General features: G+C 54.2%; 1 protein-coding gene across 3 annotated transcripts; it reads right to left on the bottom strand.

The window, feature by feature from the left end:
• Positions 1–242: 242 nt before the first annotated feature.
• Positions 243–16384, bottom strand: ORAI2 (ORAI calcium release-activated calcium modulator 2). Of its 3 annotated transcripts, none has more exons than XM_009242668.4 (4): positions 16236–16384; positions 13558–13666; positions 10690–10927; positions 243–3597 (listed from the first exon to the last, which is right to left on the bottom strand). In XM_009242668.4, exons 2-4 carry the CDS (start codon positions 13563–13565, stop codon positions 3058–3060), a joined length of 786 nt encoding a protein of 261 aa, XP_009240943.1. In that variant the 5' UTR covers positions 13566–13666; positions 16236–16384; the 3' UTR covers positions 243–3057. The 3 variants fall into 3 exon arrangements, with proteins under 3 accessions (XP_009240943.1, XP_009240945.1, XP_009240947.1); XM_009242670.4 differs by having other exon boundaries at positions 13558–13689; positions 16236–16370; XM_009242672.3 differs by lacking the exons at positions 13558–13666; positions 16236–16384 and adding an exon at positions 7925–8154 and having other exon boundaries at positions 10690–10827.
• Between the last annotated feature and the right edge of the window lie 225 nt (positions 16385–16609).

Below are 16609 nucleotides of genomic sequence, written 5' to 3'. Positions count from 1 at the left end.
TTGTATTTTCAGTAGAGACAGAGTTTCACCATGTTGGCCAGGCTGGTCTCGAACTCCTGACCTCAAGTGATCCGCCTGCCTTGGCCTCCCAAAGTGCTGGGATTACAGGCGTGAGCCACCGCGCCCAGCCACTCGCACAGTCATAGTTCACTGCAGCCTCTACTTCCTGGGATCAAGCAATCCTCCCGCCTCAGCCTCCCAAGTAGCTGGAACTACAGGCATGCACCACCACGCCCAGCTAATTTATTTTTATTTTTTTATTATTTTTTGAGACAGAGTTTTGCTCTGTTGTCCAGGCTGGAGTGCAGTGGCACGATCTCAGCTCACTGCAACCTCTGCCTCCTGGGTTCAAGCGATTCTCTTGCCTCAGCCTCCTGAGTAGCTGGGATTACAGGTACCCGCCACCATACCCGGCTAATTTTTTGTATTTTTGCTAGAGATGGTTTCACCATGTTGTTGCCGAGGCTGGTCTTAAAGTCCTGATCTCAAGTGATCTGCCTGCCTCAGCCTCCCAAAGTGCTAAGATTACGGGCGCGAGCCATTGCGCCCGGCCTGGCTAATTTAAAATAATTTCTTAAGAGATGGGGTCTCGCTATGTTGCCCAGGCTGGTCTCGCACCCCTGGGCCCACGTGATCCTCCCACCTCGGCCTCCCAAAGTGCTGGGATGACAGGCGTGCGCCACCTCGCCTGGCCGATGTTGATATTCTTTAGCAAAGCAAACACATATTAAACCGTAAGAGGCGTTTCTATAGGCTGCAGTAAAGTACAGACGTGCTGGAGGGCAAAGGTCGCAGACAAATGTCTGCAGGGTACACAAAGGACGAACCCCTCAGAAGACACGGGGCTCTTCTCCGGCCCCCGGGGATGCCACAACTTTCTCGTGGGGACCCTCGGCATGACTCCCCAAGGGCCCCTCAGCACGGGGAACTGCGTGTCAGGGTCTCTGTTCTCTGCTGCAGCCACATTTCCAGAGACCCCAACCAGGCCACCCAGAATTCCACGGCACGGCCAACCTGAACCCTGGAGAGAGCTGAAGCTTTTACAAGAGATGTGATCAGAGCATGAAGAAGCCCAGTGATTTTTTTTTTTTTTAGACAGAGTTTCGCCCTTGTTGCCCAGGCTATAGTGCAATGGCGTGATCTCAGCTCACTGCAACCTCTGCCTCCTGGGTTCAAGTGATTCTCTTGCCTCAGCCTCCTGAGTAGCTGGGACTACAGGTGCCCGCCATCACACCCGGCTAATTTTTGTATTTTTTTTTTTTTTTTGAGATGGAGTCTCGCTCTGTCGCCCAGGCTGCAGTGCAGTGGCGTGATCTTGGCTCACTGCAAGTTCCGCCTCCCAGGTTCACGCCATTCTCTTGCCTCAGCCTCCCGAGTAGCTGGGACTACAGGTGCCCGCCACCACGCCCGGCTAATTTTTTGTATTTTTTTAGTAGAGACGGGGTTTCACCATGTTGGCCAGGATGGTCTCGAACTCCTGACCTCAAGTGATCTGCCCGCCTTGGCCTCCCAAAGTGCTGGGATTACAGGCGCCCGCCACCACGCCCGGCTAATTTTGGTATTTTTAGTAGAGATGGGGTTTCACCATGTTGGTCAGGCTGATCTTAAAATACTGACCTCAGGTGATCCACCCATCTTGGCCTCCCAAAGTGCTGGGATTACAGGCGTGAGTCACTGCGCCTGGCCCCAGTGACTATTTATGAGAACAAAAGACAAGGCATGGCTGACTCTCCAGGTTACAGCTGGAGAAGAGGGGAAAGGTGGTTGGTTGTACAAGCAGCTCAGGGCAGCTGGTGCTGCGGCGTGCATGTGCGGCCCAAGAGCGTGGCTTCGGGTCTACCAGATGCCTTCAGGGAAAAGGCCAGAACCTGCACTGCACAGCACGGTCACTGTGTGTGGTGGGACCCAGTGTCGGCTGAGAGGCCTGGAGGGGTCTTGCCTCCCTTGTAGTCACTTGGTGTCATAACAAGGAGGGCACTCATTTGGCCTGGGCCGGCCCCTGGCCCCACATCCACAGGCCAGGCCAGGCCAATGGGCTTGCCTAGGCAGGAAGTCCCCCAGGCTGTCCCCTCGCTGCCTGGGGCCACAGGCAAGCTGCACAGGCTCCGGGCCCTGAGCCAGAGCCCCCGCCTCCTGCTGCCACAGCCCAGGGGAGCGGCTGAGTCAGCCTTAGAGGCCGTTCTGTGGCCGAGAGCTGGAGGCCGGTGGCTGCGGGGGGCGGGGGAGGGGTCCTTTCCCCACCCCGGTGGCCCCGCTGAGTCCGTGTGGCCAGGGCTCTGGCTGGGAAAAGAGAATTTGAGCCTAGGGTACTTTGTAGCAGCCCTCAAATAACTCAGCCTCCTCAAGGGGGCGTCTCATAGATGCCCGTGAACATGTCTCCTCCAGCCTGGCCAGGCTGCCCACCATTGGAAACATCCCCCAGGGCCTGACCCCACTGCCGAGGGCTGCAGCACCCCCCACACCTGCTGGGCTGACGTGTGTCCTGGCTCCTGTCTTCCCCCGAAGCCAGGCCGGCAGCTCCCTCCAGGGCCAGGCGGGGAAGCACCAAGCCCTGGCATGCACCTGCACCCACTCAAACGCTGAAGCCCTCGTGTCATCACTGCCACACAGGCCACTCAGCACCCATGACGTCCACCACGGGTATCTGGGGCAATCCTTCTCTGAAAGCAAAACCCTGCCCTGGCTCTCCCAGGTCTGCCAGCCACGCATGATGGGTCTGAGACTCCCCCGGACCACTGGGTGCTGCTTGGAGCCCCTCCTGGCCCAGGACTGATGGGCAGATCCCGCTGGAGCCTCTTCACTGTGTCCCCGACCCAGGAAACCCCGAGGCCAAGGAACCAGCCTGGCTTTGCCCGCAACGCTCTTAGCAACACGGTCCGTCATTGAACCAAACGGTTCTATCTCAGGAGAAGTCATCCAGTCCTTATGGTATTAAGACAAGAGGAAAACTTTGGTCTTGAACTACCCGGCAGCCTTGCAAAATGTCTGCATCTGACAAATCCCCGCCTCTGCCGACTCCCGGGCACAGGGCCGCCCCCAGCCCCGGCCCTCAGCCCCTCACACGACCTGCAGGCTGCGCTCATGCCCGTCCAGCTGGACCTTGAGCTTATGGAGCTCCTCGATCTCGCGGTTGTGGCGCTCCGTTTTGTGGCGCACCAGGGAGCGGTAGAAGTGGATGGTGAAGACCACGAAGATGAGGCCCACGGGCACCATGATGATGGTGGACACCAGGGCGGCCTGCCAGCCCGTGTGGCTCCCGGGGCCGGGCGGGGGGCCAGGCTGGCGCCGGGCATCCACGGGGAGGAACTTGATCCAGCAGAGCAGCACCACCTCGGCCAGGAAGAGTAGGATGCCAAGCACGGTGGAGAAGCCCCAGGCCAGCTCGATGTAGGGGTGCATGCGCTCGTGCGGGGACTCGCTGATGGAGTTCAGGTTGTGGATGTTGCTCACGGCCTCCACGTTGGGCAGGATGCAGGTGCTGATGAGGAGGGCGAACAGGTGCACAGCCACCAGCACCGTGGTGCAGGCGCTGAAGGCAATCAGCAGCGGCCGCGGGTACTGGTACTGCGTCTCCAGCTGCACCTCCACCATGGCCACCTGCGGGGACAGCAGACAGGTGCTGCTGGGTGTGGGGAGGGCAAGGCATGGCCCCACCAGGGCCACCTACCAGGCAGAGCAGGGGCTGGGCCAGGTTCGGGGGACAGGGTAGCCATGGGCTCACCTGCTGGCAGGACTCACCCATGTTCTGGGCCCTGAAGACCAGAGGACAACCTCCTCACTGATCAAATGTTTCACATTTTCCTTTGTTCTAATTATCTAAAGAAGACTGCACTGAGAAAAACATCTCAACAGTACAGAAGAGGCCAGCGTGGTGGCTCACGCCTATAATCCCAGCACTTTGAGAGGCCGAGGCTGGTGGATCACTTGAGGCCAGGAGCTGGAAACCAGCCTGGCCAACATGGTGAAACCCCGTCTCTACTAAAAATACAAAAAGCAGCCGGGCATGGTGGCAGGTGCCTATAATCCCAGCTACTTGGGAGGCTGAGGCAGGAGAATCACTTGAACCTGGGAGGCGGAGGCTGCAGTGAGCCAAGATCTCACCACTGCACTCCAGCCTGGGTGACACAGTGAGACTCTGTCTCAAAACAAAACAAAACAAGCCACAAAAGTTAAAAAAAAGAAAGAAAAGAAAGGAAAGAAAGAGAAAGAAAGACAGAAAAGAAAGAGAAAGAAAAAGAAAGAAAGAAAGAAAAAGAAAAGAAAAAGAAAAGGGAGGGAGGGAGGAAGGAAGGAAACAAAAGAAACAAGTGAAAAACTGGCTGGGTATAATGGTTCATGCCTGTAATCCCAGTGGTTTGGGAGGTTGAGGCAGGAGGATCACTTGAGGCCAGGAATTCCAGGCTGCTGTGAGCCCCGATCACACCACTGCACTCCAGCCTGGGGGACAGAGGGAGACCCTGTCTCTACAAAAAATACAAAATTAGCCGGGCATGGTGGCACACGCCTGTAGTCCCACCTACTGAGGAGACTGAGGTGGGAGGATTGCTTGAACCCGGGAGATAACAGGCTGCAGTGAGCTATGATCACACCACTACACTTCAGCCCGGGTGACAGAGTGAGACCTCGTCTCTACAAAAAAAGGAAACTGACCTTTCAAAAGGTAAAAACTGACCAGGCATGATGATTCATGCCTGTAATCCCAGCACTTTGGGAGGCAGAGGAGGATCGCTTGAGTGCAGGAGTTTGAGACCAGCCTGGGCAACATAGTGAGAGCCCATCTTGACAAAAAAAAAAAAAAAGGGAAACGGACCTTTTAAAACAGAACAACTGAAACTGTGGAGAGTCCCCAGACTCAGAGCTGCACACCTGGACGGCCTCAGACAGACCACATGGTGCCTCCTCAGCAGAGGCCAAAAGCCCAGTGAGAGCCGGCATCTCTAAAGCCCAGGAAAGGTGATGGAAGTGAGGCCGAGGGTGAGGAGGGAAGCTGTGGAAAGGAGGCATGGCTGGGTCTCCTAAGGAAGCAAAATCATCAACCACAGTCAGAGGTTACAGCAGGTATGGTCTAAAACGAACAAACCAAGGAACGGCAGGCTCTGCTTGGTGTCTTGAAATGTGAGGTCAGCCAGGCGCGGTGGCTCACGCCTGTAATCCCAGCACTTTGGGAGGCCGAGGTGGGTGGATCACTTGAGGTCAGGAGTTCAAGACCAGCCTGGCCCACATGGTGAAACCCCGTCTTTACTAAAAAAACAAAAAGTTAGCTGGACGTGGTGGCGGGCATCTGTAATCCCAGCTACTCGGGAAGCTGAGGCAGGAAAATCACTTGAACCCAGGAAGCAGAGGTTGCAGTGAGTGGAGATCATGCCACTGCACTCCAGCCTAGGCGACACAGCAGGACTGTCTCAAAAAAAAAAAAAGAAGCCTGGGGAAGGTTCTATCCACTGTGTTTCCCTCCTAGACCTAAGCCATCCCTGTTTAAACAAAAACAACAACAACAACAACAAAACTCAGGCCAGGTGCGGTGGCTCATGCCTGTAATCCCAGCCCTTTAGGAGGCCAAGGGGGGCGGGGCGGATCACTTGAGGTCAGGAGTTCGAGACCAGCCTGGCCAATATGGCAAAACTCTTTCTCTATGAAAAATACAAAAATGAACCAGGCATGGTGGCTCGTGCCTGTAATCCCAGCTACTCGGGAGGCTGAGGCAGGAGAATCGCTTGAATCCGGGGGGCAGAGGTTTCAGTGAGCTGAGATCATGCCACTGCATTCCAGCCTGGGAGACAGAGTGAGACCCTGCCACAAAAAAATAAATAAAATAAAATAAAAAAATAACTCAAGAGGCTGGGCCCTGGAGTTGGAGGCTGCAGTGAGCTATGAATGTACCACTGCACCCCAGCCTGGGCAATGGAGCGATATCCTGTCTGGGGAAAAAATAAAGTAAAAAATAAAATAATATATATGAAGATTTCATAATGTCCTTCAGCAACTGCCACCTCTTAGCAGCTCATTTCTTCACCTCGCTTTCAGTGGTGAGGGAACGCTTCCTAGATAAAAGAAAATATGGCCGGGCACCTATAATCCCAGCCCTTTGGGAAGCTGAGGTGGGCGGATCACCTGAGGTCATGAGTTCGAGACCAGCCTGACCAACATGGCAAAACTCCATCTCTACTAAAAATACAAAAATTAGCCGGGCGTGGTGGCGGGCGCCTGTAATCCCGACTACTTGGGAGGCTGAGGCAGGAGAATCTCTTGAACCTGGGACGCAAAGGTTGCAGTGAGCGAAGATAGCGCCATTGTGCTCCAGCCTGGGCGACGGTGCGAGACTACATCTCAAAAAAAAAAGACACGGCAGTCCTAGTGGACCAGAGCCGGAAAGCAACTCAGCAGTAATACGGCTGGGGCCCTTGTGAAACGTATCCAAAAACCAGTAGCCACAGAACATGGGCTGAGGGGTGGTTTTTCTCAGTGTGGCCCTGGGTTGGCTATGGTCACCTCAAAAGATATGGCCCAAGTGACAAATATTACAAACCACAGAGGCCTCCAAGACAGGAAATAAAGATGATTACGAGATAAGGGGCAGGGCTTGCAAAAAGTGGTTTTGTTCCACCTTAAAAGGAGAAAAGTGGGCGCCTGCAGTCCCAGCTACTCAGGAGGCTGAGGCAGGAGAATGGCGTGAACCTGGGAGGCGGAGCTTGCAGTGAGCCAAGATCGCGCCACTGCACTCCAGCCTGGGTGACAGTGCAAGACCCCGTCTCAAAAAAAAAAAAAAAAAAAAGAGAAAAGGGGCTGAGTGAGGTGGCTCACACCTGTGATCTCAGCACTTTGGGAAGCTGAGGCGGGAGATCACTTAAGCCCAGGAGTTCAAGACCAGCCCGGACAACAAAGCGAGACCCCATCTCTATTTTAAAAAAAAAAAAAAAGAAGAAGAAAAAAGAAGGCAATTTTTCACTGTGTTTATGCAGAATTTTTTTTATTTAAATAATTTTTTTTTTTTTTTAATTGAGACAGAGTCTCGCTCTGTTGCCCAGGCTGGAGTGCAGTGGCGCTGTCTTGGCTCACTGCAACCTCTGCTTCCCGGGTTCAAGCGATTCTCCTTCCTCAGTCTCCCCAATAGCTGGGACTACAGGCATGCGCCACCACAGCTGACTAATATATTTTTCTTTTTGAGACGGAGTCTTGCTCTGTTGCCCAGGGTGGAGTGCAGTGGCATGATCTCAGCTCACTCCAACTTCCCCTTCCCAGGTTCAAGTGATCCTCCTGCTTCAGCCTCCCAAGAAGCTGGGGTTACAGGTGCCAGCAACCACGTCTGGCTAATTTTTTTGTTTTTTGAGACGGAGTCCCGCTCTGCTGCCGAGGCTGGAGTACAGTAGAGAGATCTCGGCTCACTGCAACCTTTGCCTCCCGGGTTCAAGTGATTCTCGTGCCTCAGCCTCCCGAGTAGCTGGGCCTACAGGCGTGTGCCACCATGCATGGCTAATTTTTGTATTTTTAGTAGAGACGGGGTTTCACCGTGTTAGCCAGGATGGTCTCCATCTCCTGACCTCGTGATCCGCCCACCTCGGCCTTCCAAAGTGCTCAGATTACAGGTGTGAGCCACTGCGCCCGACCTAATTCTTGTATTTTTAGTAGAGACAGCGTTTCACCAGATCGGCCAGGCTGGTCTCCAACTCCTGACTTCAAGTGATCTGCTCACCTCGGCCTCCCAAAGTGCTGGGATTACAGGCGTGAGCCACCCCGCCTGGCCTATGCAGAGGTTTTATGAGGTGGAGCCTCGGATCACTGGTTCTCTGTGTTGGGGGAAGAATACGCATCAAGAACTAAGCTTCACGTTAGGCATAAGCACGTGTTGCTAGACAAAGGAACAGCTTTGCAATTCTAATGAGGGAAGACACACTATAAAGGGCGAACCCTACCTAGCAATCTGTACCTTTGCCTCTTCCCAGGGCACTGCCCCGACTCAGCTACAGTTTCTGATGATTTGTATTTGTCACTTATTTTTCCCAGGCTGCCCTGCAGTGTGAAGAACGATCTGACCTGATGGTGCTATGCTAATCTAATCAAGCAGGTGCACTGCAGCTCCCCGGAGGCTCAGCTCCACGCCAGACGGTTCACTTGCTTCCCACTGCAGCTGGCGCTCTGTATCTGTGAGTTCCACATCTGCAGATTCAACCAACCGCAGGTCAAAAATACTTGGGGGAAAAATACAAAATGAAACAACAATATTTCTCCCTTGGTACAAGATGAAGAAAAAAATAACAATAATTAAAGAAAAAAAAAAACAGCCTGGGCAACATAGCAAGAGCCACCTCTTTTTTTTTTTTTTTTTTTTTTTTTTTGAGATGCAGTTTCGCTCTGTGGCCCAGGCTGGAGTGCAGTGGCGCAATCTCAGCTCAGTGCAACCTCCGCCTCCCGGGTTCAAGCAATTCTCCGTCTCAGTCTCCGGAGTAGCTGGGATTACAGGCACCTGCCACCAGGTCCAGCTAATTTTTGTATTTTTAGTAGAGACAGGGTTTCACCATGTTGGCCAGGCTGGTCTCGAACTCCTGACCAGGTGATCTGCCTACCTCAGCCTCCCAAAGTGCTGGGATTATAGGAGTGAGCCACCATGCCCAGCCAGCTTTTTCTTTTAAATTGCACCATCAATCTAACAATTGAGGCTCTGGCCTAAGAAAAACAATTGAGGCCAGGCATGGCGGCTCCTGCCTGTAATCCCAGCACTTTGGGAGGCCGAAGGTGGCGGATCACCTGAGGTCAGGAGTTTGAGCCCAGCCTGGCCAACATGGTGAAACCCCATCTCTACTAAGAATACAAAAATTAGCCGGGCGTGGTGACGTGTGCCTGTAGTCCCAGCTACTTGGGAGGCTGAGGCAGGAGAATCGCTTGAATCCAGGAGGCGGAGGTTGCAGTGAGCTGAAATCACACCACTGCACTCCAGCCTGGGTGACAGAGCAAGACTCCATCTCAAAACAAAAAACAAAAACAAACAAAAAGAAAAACAATAATTGTTTTCACATAAGGAAACAGGCTGGACAAGGTGCAATGCTAGCACTTTGGGAGGCCGAGGTGGGAAAATCACTTGAGAGTTCAAGACTGCAGTGAGCCATGACTGGACTCCTGCACTCCAGCCTAGGCAACAGAGCAGAGAACTTGTCTCTGAAAAAAAAAAAAAAATTAGCCAGGCATGGTGGCACGTGCCTATAATTCCAGCTACTCAGGAGGCTGAGGCAGGAGGATGGCTTGAGCTCAGGAGGTAGAGGCTGCAGTGAGCCATGATCACACCACCGCCCTCTCCAGCCTGGGCAACAGAGCGGGACCCTGTCTCTAAAAACAAAACAAAAAACAAATAAATCACTTCCACCCAATAGGACCTGTGAGCACACTGTTGTGTCCTCACTGTGAGTCCTTAACCTCTGGGACAATTCCCTCCAGGGGTGTGGGTCAGCGGCTTTGGAGTCAACAGGAGATGGGCCCCTTGTCAGAGCCGCAGCTTTGTCGGAAACTGACTCTTGTCCTAGGGGATGACTCAGAGGGAAGGTGGCCGCTGGGAGCCAGGCCAAAAGCTCTCCTTTGTCACCCTGGAGGCCAGATTCCAGGAACGTCTGCATCGCTAACTGGGCTAAACTGATCCAACCCCAATCAATCCCTGAGGCCCTGCTCAGAGATCCCTGAGAGTTCCAAACTTTTGGGTGGTGCCCGAGACGGGGCAGACATGGGCACCTTTCTCCAGGAAACCCTGTACCATGCAGCGATTTGATTTGATTTTATCTTTTTAATTAATTAATCTATTTATTTCGAGACGAAGTCTCACTCTTGATCAGCTGGAGTATGGCGGCGTGACCTTGGCTCACTGCAACCTCCAGCCTCCCAGGTTCAAGCAATTCTTGTGTCTCAGCCTCCCGAGTAGCTGGGATTACAGGCGCCTGCCACCACACCCAGCTAATTTTTTTGTACTTTTAGTAGAGACGGTGTTTCACCATGTTGGCCAGGCTGGTCTCGAACTCCTGATCTCAAGTGATCCACCCACCTCGGCCTCCCAAAGTGTTGGGATTACAGGTGTGAGCCAACACGCCTGGCCAAAATAAATAAATAAATAAATTTTATTTTTTCTTTTTAGAGATGGGGTCTCACTCTGACGTCCAGGCTGGAGTGCAGTCGTGTGGTCATAACTCGAGTCCTCCACCTCCTGGGCTCAAGTGATCCTCCCGCCTCAGCCTCCCAAGCAGCTGGGGCTATAGGTGCGCGCCACCACATCCGGCTAATTATTTATTTTATTTTTGTAAAGACAGGGGTCTCGCTGTGTTGCCCAGGCTGGTCTCAAACTCCTGGCTTCAAGCTATCCTCCTGCCTTGGCCTCCCAAAGTGCTGGGATTACAGGTGTGAGTCACAGAACCTGAGCTACTATAATTACCCCGCACCAACCTCCCTCCTTGCTAAGCAAATACTTGATGTGAACAGGACAGAGTGGGCTTTCTGAAGATTCTAGAGCTGGGAGCCCCTGGCAACTCCCAGCACCCCCACTCGCACTGATAGAGTCGTCCTCTTAGAGGAGCTGGGACTTGGGCAGATGCTTCCCACTGGTCCATCCTGGCTGCCAGAGACTGGAGGGAAGGCTTTGGTCCCCGAGGCATCCCAGGACCTCAGTTAGCAAAGCCCATCTGACCAGTGTGCTCCTCACCTGGCACCCACACTCACCATGGCGAAGCCGGAGAGGAGGGCGGAGGTCCTGCTGGAGGCCTTCAGCTTGGCCCTGCTCAGGTAGAGCTTCCGCCACGACAGGGCCTGTACCGAGTGGTGGTTAGAGGTGACCAGTTCCAGGTAGCTGCGGCGGACCCAGTCCCGGTAATCCATGCCCTTGTGGCCGGGCTCAGGGCAGGCAGGAGCAGAGGGGTCGATAGGCACGTTGAGCTCAGCGCTCATGGTGGGAGCCAGGCTGAGGGTGAGAGAGAGACATGCTCAGACATCCTAGGTTACTGCAGCCTGGAAGAGCTAGACTCCAAGCCCATTCAACCTACAGAGGCTGCCATATACAGCCCACGCCAGAGCCCAGGGGTTTAGAAAGTGCCCAGGACCTAAAGTTATGTTTCTTTGTTCGTTTGTTTTTGAGACAGTGTCTCGCTCTGTCGCCCAGGCTGGAGTGCAGTGGGGCAATCTCACCTCATTGGAAACTCCGGCTCCTAGGTTCAAGCAGTTTTCCTGCCTCAGTCTCCTGAGTAGCTGGGATTATAGGTGTCCGCCACCACGCCTGGCTAATTTTTGTATTTTTAGTAGAGACAGGGTTTCATCATGTTGGCCAGGCTGGTCTCGAACTCCTGACCTCAAGTGATCCGCCTGCCTCGCCTCCCAAAGTGCTGGGATTACAGGTATGTGCCACCGCGCCCAGTCTTCCAGGACCTAAAGTTATGAAACCTGGATTTGACTCTACTCTGTGATTCTGAGCATGACAGCTGACCTTTCTGACCTGGATCTTTCATCTTGAGAATGGGGATATTTCCACCTATAGGACTTTTTATTTATTTTTATTTTATTTTATTTTATATATTTTTTTGAGACAGTCTCACCGAGTTGCCCAGGCTGGAGTGCAGTGGTGCAATCTCTGACTCCCGGCTTCAAGCAATTCTCCTGCCTCAGCCTCCCAAGTACCTAGGACTACAGGCGCCCGCCACCACACCTGGCTAATTTTTGTATTCCTAGTAGAGATGGAGTTTCACCATGTTGGCCAGGCTGGTCTCGAACTCCTGACCTCAGGTGATCCACCTGCCTCGGCCTCCCAAAGTGCTGGGATTACAGGTGTGAGCCACCGCGTCCAGCCTACTTTTTTAAAAAATAGAGACAGAGTCTCATTCTGTTGCCCAGGCTGGAGTGCAGTGGTACGATCATAGCTCACTGCAGCCTCGAACTCTTAGGTTCAAGGGATCCTTCTGCCTCAGCCTCCTGAGGAGCTAGGACCACAAGCACAGGACCATGCCTGCTAATTTTTTAATTTTTCCTAGAGACAGGAATCTCACTATATTGCCCAGGCTGGTCTTGAACTCCTAGCCTCAAGTGATCCTCCCTCTTACACCTCCCAAAGTGCTGGGATTACAGGTGTGGGCCACTGCACCCGGCCTCACCTCTAGGGCTTTTGAATAAGATAATGCATCTGAAGACGAAAGACTTCTTCCAACATCCAGGTGCCAGCCATGGAATAAACATTTCCAAGTAGCTGCTAGTTTCACAGATCCAACTTACATTTTATTATTTTTTTAAAATTTATTTATTTTTTGAGACAGAGTCTCGTTCTGTCGCCCAGGCTGGAGTGAAGTGGCGCAATTTTGGCTCACTGCAACCTCCGCCTCCTGGGTTGAAGCTGTTCTCCTGCCTCAGCCTCCCGAGTAGCTGGGATTACAGGCATGCGCCACCATGCCTGGCTAATTTTTATATTTTTAGTAGAGACAGGGTTTCACCATGTTGGCCAGGCTGGTCTTGAACTCTGGACCTCAGGTGATCCGCCCGCCTCAGCCTCCCAAAGTGGTGGGATTACAGGTGTGAGCCACCGCGCCTGGCCTTCAACTTAAATTTTGATCAGTACAGTTCACCCTAAGAAAAACACTGGACTTACATAACTAAAGCCACATCTAAGCTACAAGGCAAACTTTTAGCAAGATGAAAAATGAAATCCACCAACTCACATGACCACATTTTAAGGAGAAACAGACGGCGGAGATGCCTGGACTCACACCTGGTAAACATCTGGTTTGACTAACATGGATTAAACATCAGAAGGACGGATCTGTCAAGATTTGTGAATTTAAACCTAAATCTCCACTAAGTAGGGGATTGGCGGTCGCGTGTGTCCCAAGGAGCTGGGCTGCTCGGCCACATGCCAGGATCCAGTTCTAATTAATCTGCAGGGCGTGCTTCAAGGGCACAGGCACCTTGTGGTTTACTTGGCATCAAAAAGAGTGACTTTTCCAGCTTGGCCAACATGGTGAAACCCCGTCTCCACTAAAAACACAAAAATTAGCCAGGCGTGGTGGCAGGCGCCTGTAATCCTGGCTACTCGGGAGGCTGAGGCAGGAGAATCGCTTGAACCCAGGAGGCAGAGGTTGCAGCAAGCCAAGATTGCGCCACTGCACTCCAGCCTGGGTGACAGAGCAGGACTCCGTCTCAAAAAAAGAAAAGAAAAGAAAAAGAAAAAGAAAAAGAGAAGAGAAGAAAAGAGAAGAACCTTCTATGTCCAGGCCCACATAGGCCCCATGGAAAGTCTATGTCAGGCTGTTACACACAGATCCGTGTTTCTAGGTCCCAGGGAGTGTGGCTGGGGTGGATGAGTGGAGTGGGGGGTGCTTAACAGGGTCAGCAGCTGAGGAAATGCCCCAAACTTAGTCCATCCATGCCAGAGTCGAGCCCCCCATAATTAAAAATGCCCTAATTTGGAAATTACACAGGAAGGTGCTGGAGGTGGAAAACAGTGTTGCCTTTCCCTTTGTTCTCAACAAGGCTACAAAGCCACAGCCTTCCCTGGCCAACAGGACCTCTGGGAACAGTTCTGTGCTATTTCTGCCAGGGGATGCCAATTACCAGGTCATTTATACGAATGCCAGCTCAGGCTCTCCGTCCCATCTCCTTGCGCACATCCACAGCGAGCAGCACCGCGTCCAAGCACTTCCATCCCTGGGACGTTCCTTCCCTTGGGGAGAATTCAGAGAAACGCTGCAATCCATAGATTAGCTCCACATAATGGAAAATGTTGTAATTTGGAAACTGCATTTTTCCTCTCCCCCCACCCCCATAGTTAACAGAATTGAGCATGCAGGTCTGATGACCGCAGTATACAGAGACTGGAGGGGTGAGACGCTAACCTTTGCTCCCTCCGTCCTCCCTCCTCCATCACACAGGTGCTTAGCGCACTTGGCACTTAAAGATCCAAGATGAAAGAGGCCAGAATTCATGGCCTCCCAGTAGGGCAGCAAGATAAGGGGATGTGGGTCAGGAGCAGTAGCTCACACCTGTCATCCCAGCACTTTGGGAGGCTGAGGCGGGCGGATCACTAGAGGTCAGGAGTTCGAGACTAGCCTGGACAATATGGTGGAAACCTGTCTCTACTAAAAATACAAAAAGTAACTGGGCATGGTGGTGGGCGCCTGTAATCCCAGCTACTCAGGAGGCTGAGGCAGGAGAATCGCCTGAGCCCAGGAGGCGGAGGTTGCAGTGAGCCGAGATCGTACCACGGCACTCCAGCCTGGGTGACAGAGTGAGACTCTGTCTCAAAAAAAAAAAAAATAGGCGGGTGTGGTGGCAGAGGTTGCAGTGAGCCGAGAGCACACCACTGCACTCCAGCCTGGGCAACAGAGCGAGACTCCATCTCAAAAAAAAAAAAAAAAAAAAAAGAGTTAGGGGCACTCCTCATCCACTGAGCTAAAGGCTTCATTGGAGGGCAGGGAGCAGAGGACTGGCTGCCTCACACTGAGGCCAGGAAAAGGTGCTTGCGGGTAACACCGGGGAGGAGACAGAGCGGCCCTTTGCAGGCCAAAGTGCCTCATGCCTGTAATCCCAGTGTTTTGTGAGGCCAAGGTCGGAGGATCACCTGCAGCCAGGAGCTGGAGACCAGCCTAGGCAACAGAGTAAGATGCTGTCTCTAAAAATAATTTTTTTTGAGATGGGGTTCCTGCTGTGTTACCAAGGCTGGAGTGCAGTGGCACAATCTCAGCTCCCTGCAAACTCTACATCCCATGCTCAAGCGATCCTCCCGCCTCAACCTCCCGAGTAGCTGGGACTACAGGTGTGTGCCACCATACCTGGCTAATTTTTGGTATTTTCGATAGAGACAGGGTTTTGCTATGTTGGCCAGGCTGGTCTAGAACTCCTGAGCTCAAGTGATCTGCCCACCTTGGCCTCCTAAAGTGCTGAGATTACAGGCGTGAACCACTGCACCCAGCCTCTAAAAAGAATTTCAAAAAAGAGGGACCTTTCCTCAAAGACAAGATGCTGCCTGCACGGAAGGATTCCGAGAGATGGGAAGGCCACTCCAGGTGTACGTGTGGGGTGGCTCTCCTTGTCCAGGAGGTATGGAGGGAAGGCTGGCTGCCACCTGGGGGGTGGAGGGGGCAGGGAGATGTGGGTGGAAGACACTTGGAGCCTGGGGCTGTGGAAAGAGCCGGAGGGTCTGGGCAGCATAACTGGGCATCCAGCCACAGGAGAACGGAAGAAATTGGTGAGTGGAACGGTCTGGGCACTGCTAGATCATTGTGGTTTGGGACCACAGTTCAACCCAGGGAAATGGCCGGCCAACTGGCAGGAGTGGGATGCAAGGGAGAGCCTGGTGGCCTCCAAAGGAAGGAAGGGTGAACAAGAGGGACGCCCCATCAGTAAGGGTGGGCTGGGCTCAGGTCTGAGAGTGGAGGTGAAGAGCTCAGGGCAGTGAGGGCTGAGGGTGGCTTCCTGGGAGCCGCCAGGCCTCCCATGCCCCATCGGTGAGGCCCTGCAGATGTCCCCAGAGTAGGTGGGGTTGTGGAGGAAACGATGTCTGTCTGCCTGGAGCTAGGTCTTGAGACAGGTCTGCAGGTCTCGAAGTAGCCCAGGAGGGGGTTCCAATTCATCCTTTATGTTCCCAATGCCAACTGTGTGTGCCAGGCCCGGTGGCCCAGGGGGAGGGACAGAGTCTGGGCCTCACACTGGATCCCAGGCAGGGGGTGGGGTGGGGCAGGATGGAGCCCTGTACTTCTGTTAGGTGGCACAGACCCTAGAGGATGCTCCGGGACTGAACCTTGTGGGGTTGCTTTTTTTTTTTTTTTTTTTGCTTTAATGAGCAGTCAGAGAAAACAGGTCTTGTAGAATAACGCGATCCCCTCTCTAGAGATGAGCTTTTCTTCCTGGCTGGCCTATTGGACACATTTCCAGAGGGCGATCTTGGAGTTTGACTTCCTCTAAGCATCTGGGGCACCGGCAATGGCGAGTGTCTCTCTCCAGCAGGCGCACTGGGAGGGGGCCTCCCAGGGGCGCCAGCCAGCATCCCTGTCCCTCCCCCAGGGACGCCCCGGTGTCCGGACCCGGCTGCGCCCCCGACCCTGATCCTCTGGGCGCCGCACCCCGCCAGGGATCCCGCGGGGTGGAGGTCACCAACCCCGGATGGGTAGTGACCGCGCCCCGGCAGCCTACAGTCGTCCCCTTCCCCGCCGAGCGTCCCCGGTCCAATTCCGGCCCCCCCCAGCCGCAGGGACCCCGCTCCCCGCACCAGGCCCCCGCGCCACCACACTCACCGGAGCTGCCCTCGCCCCGCCCGCCTCGGCTCCCGTTCGGACTGCGTGGCCGCGTGGCCTGTGGCCCAGTGGCCGGGCCGGGGCGCCGAGCGCGGCCCCCTCCCTCCTTCCGCCTGTCGCGCGGGGTCCCCCGGCCCCGCCTCCACCCCGCCCCCGCGGCCGCCGCAGCCGCTGCCAAGGCAACGAGGCGCCGCCAACACGTGACCCGCCCGCGGGGGAGCCGCGGCCACGTCACCCGCCGGGCCGGGAGGGGCGGGGCTGGCGGCGCCTCCTCGGAGAGTGGGGGGGTGGGGGTCCCCGCCTCACCTGGAACCACCCCGGGATCGCGCGAGGGAGAGGAGCAGGGGAGGTGGGAAGACCCTGACCCGCGCGCA

The sequence above is a fragment of the Pongo abelii genome, chromosome 6 (genome assembly GCF_028885655.2).
Source record: "Pongo abelii isolate AG06213 chromosome 6, NHGRI_mPonAbe1-v2.0_pri, whole genome shotgun sequence".
NCBI classification, from domain to species: domain Eukaryota; kingdom Metazoa; phylum Chordata; class Mammalia; order Primates; family Hominidae; genus Pongo; species Pongo abelii.
This window is presented reverse-complemented; position numbering and strand designations above follow the sequence as displayed.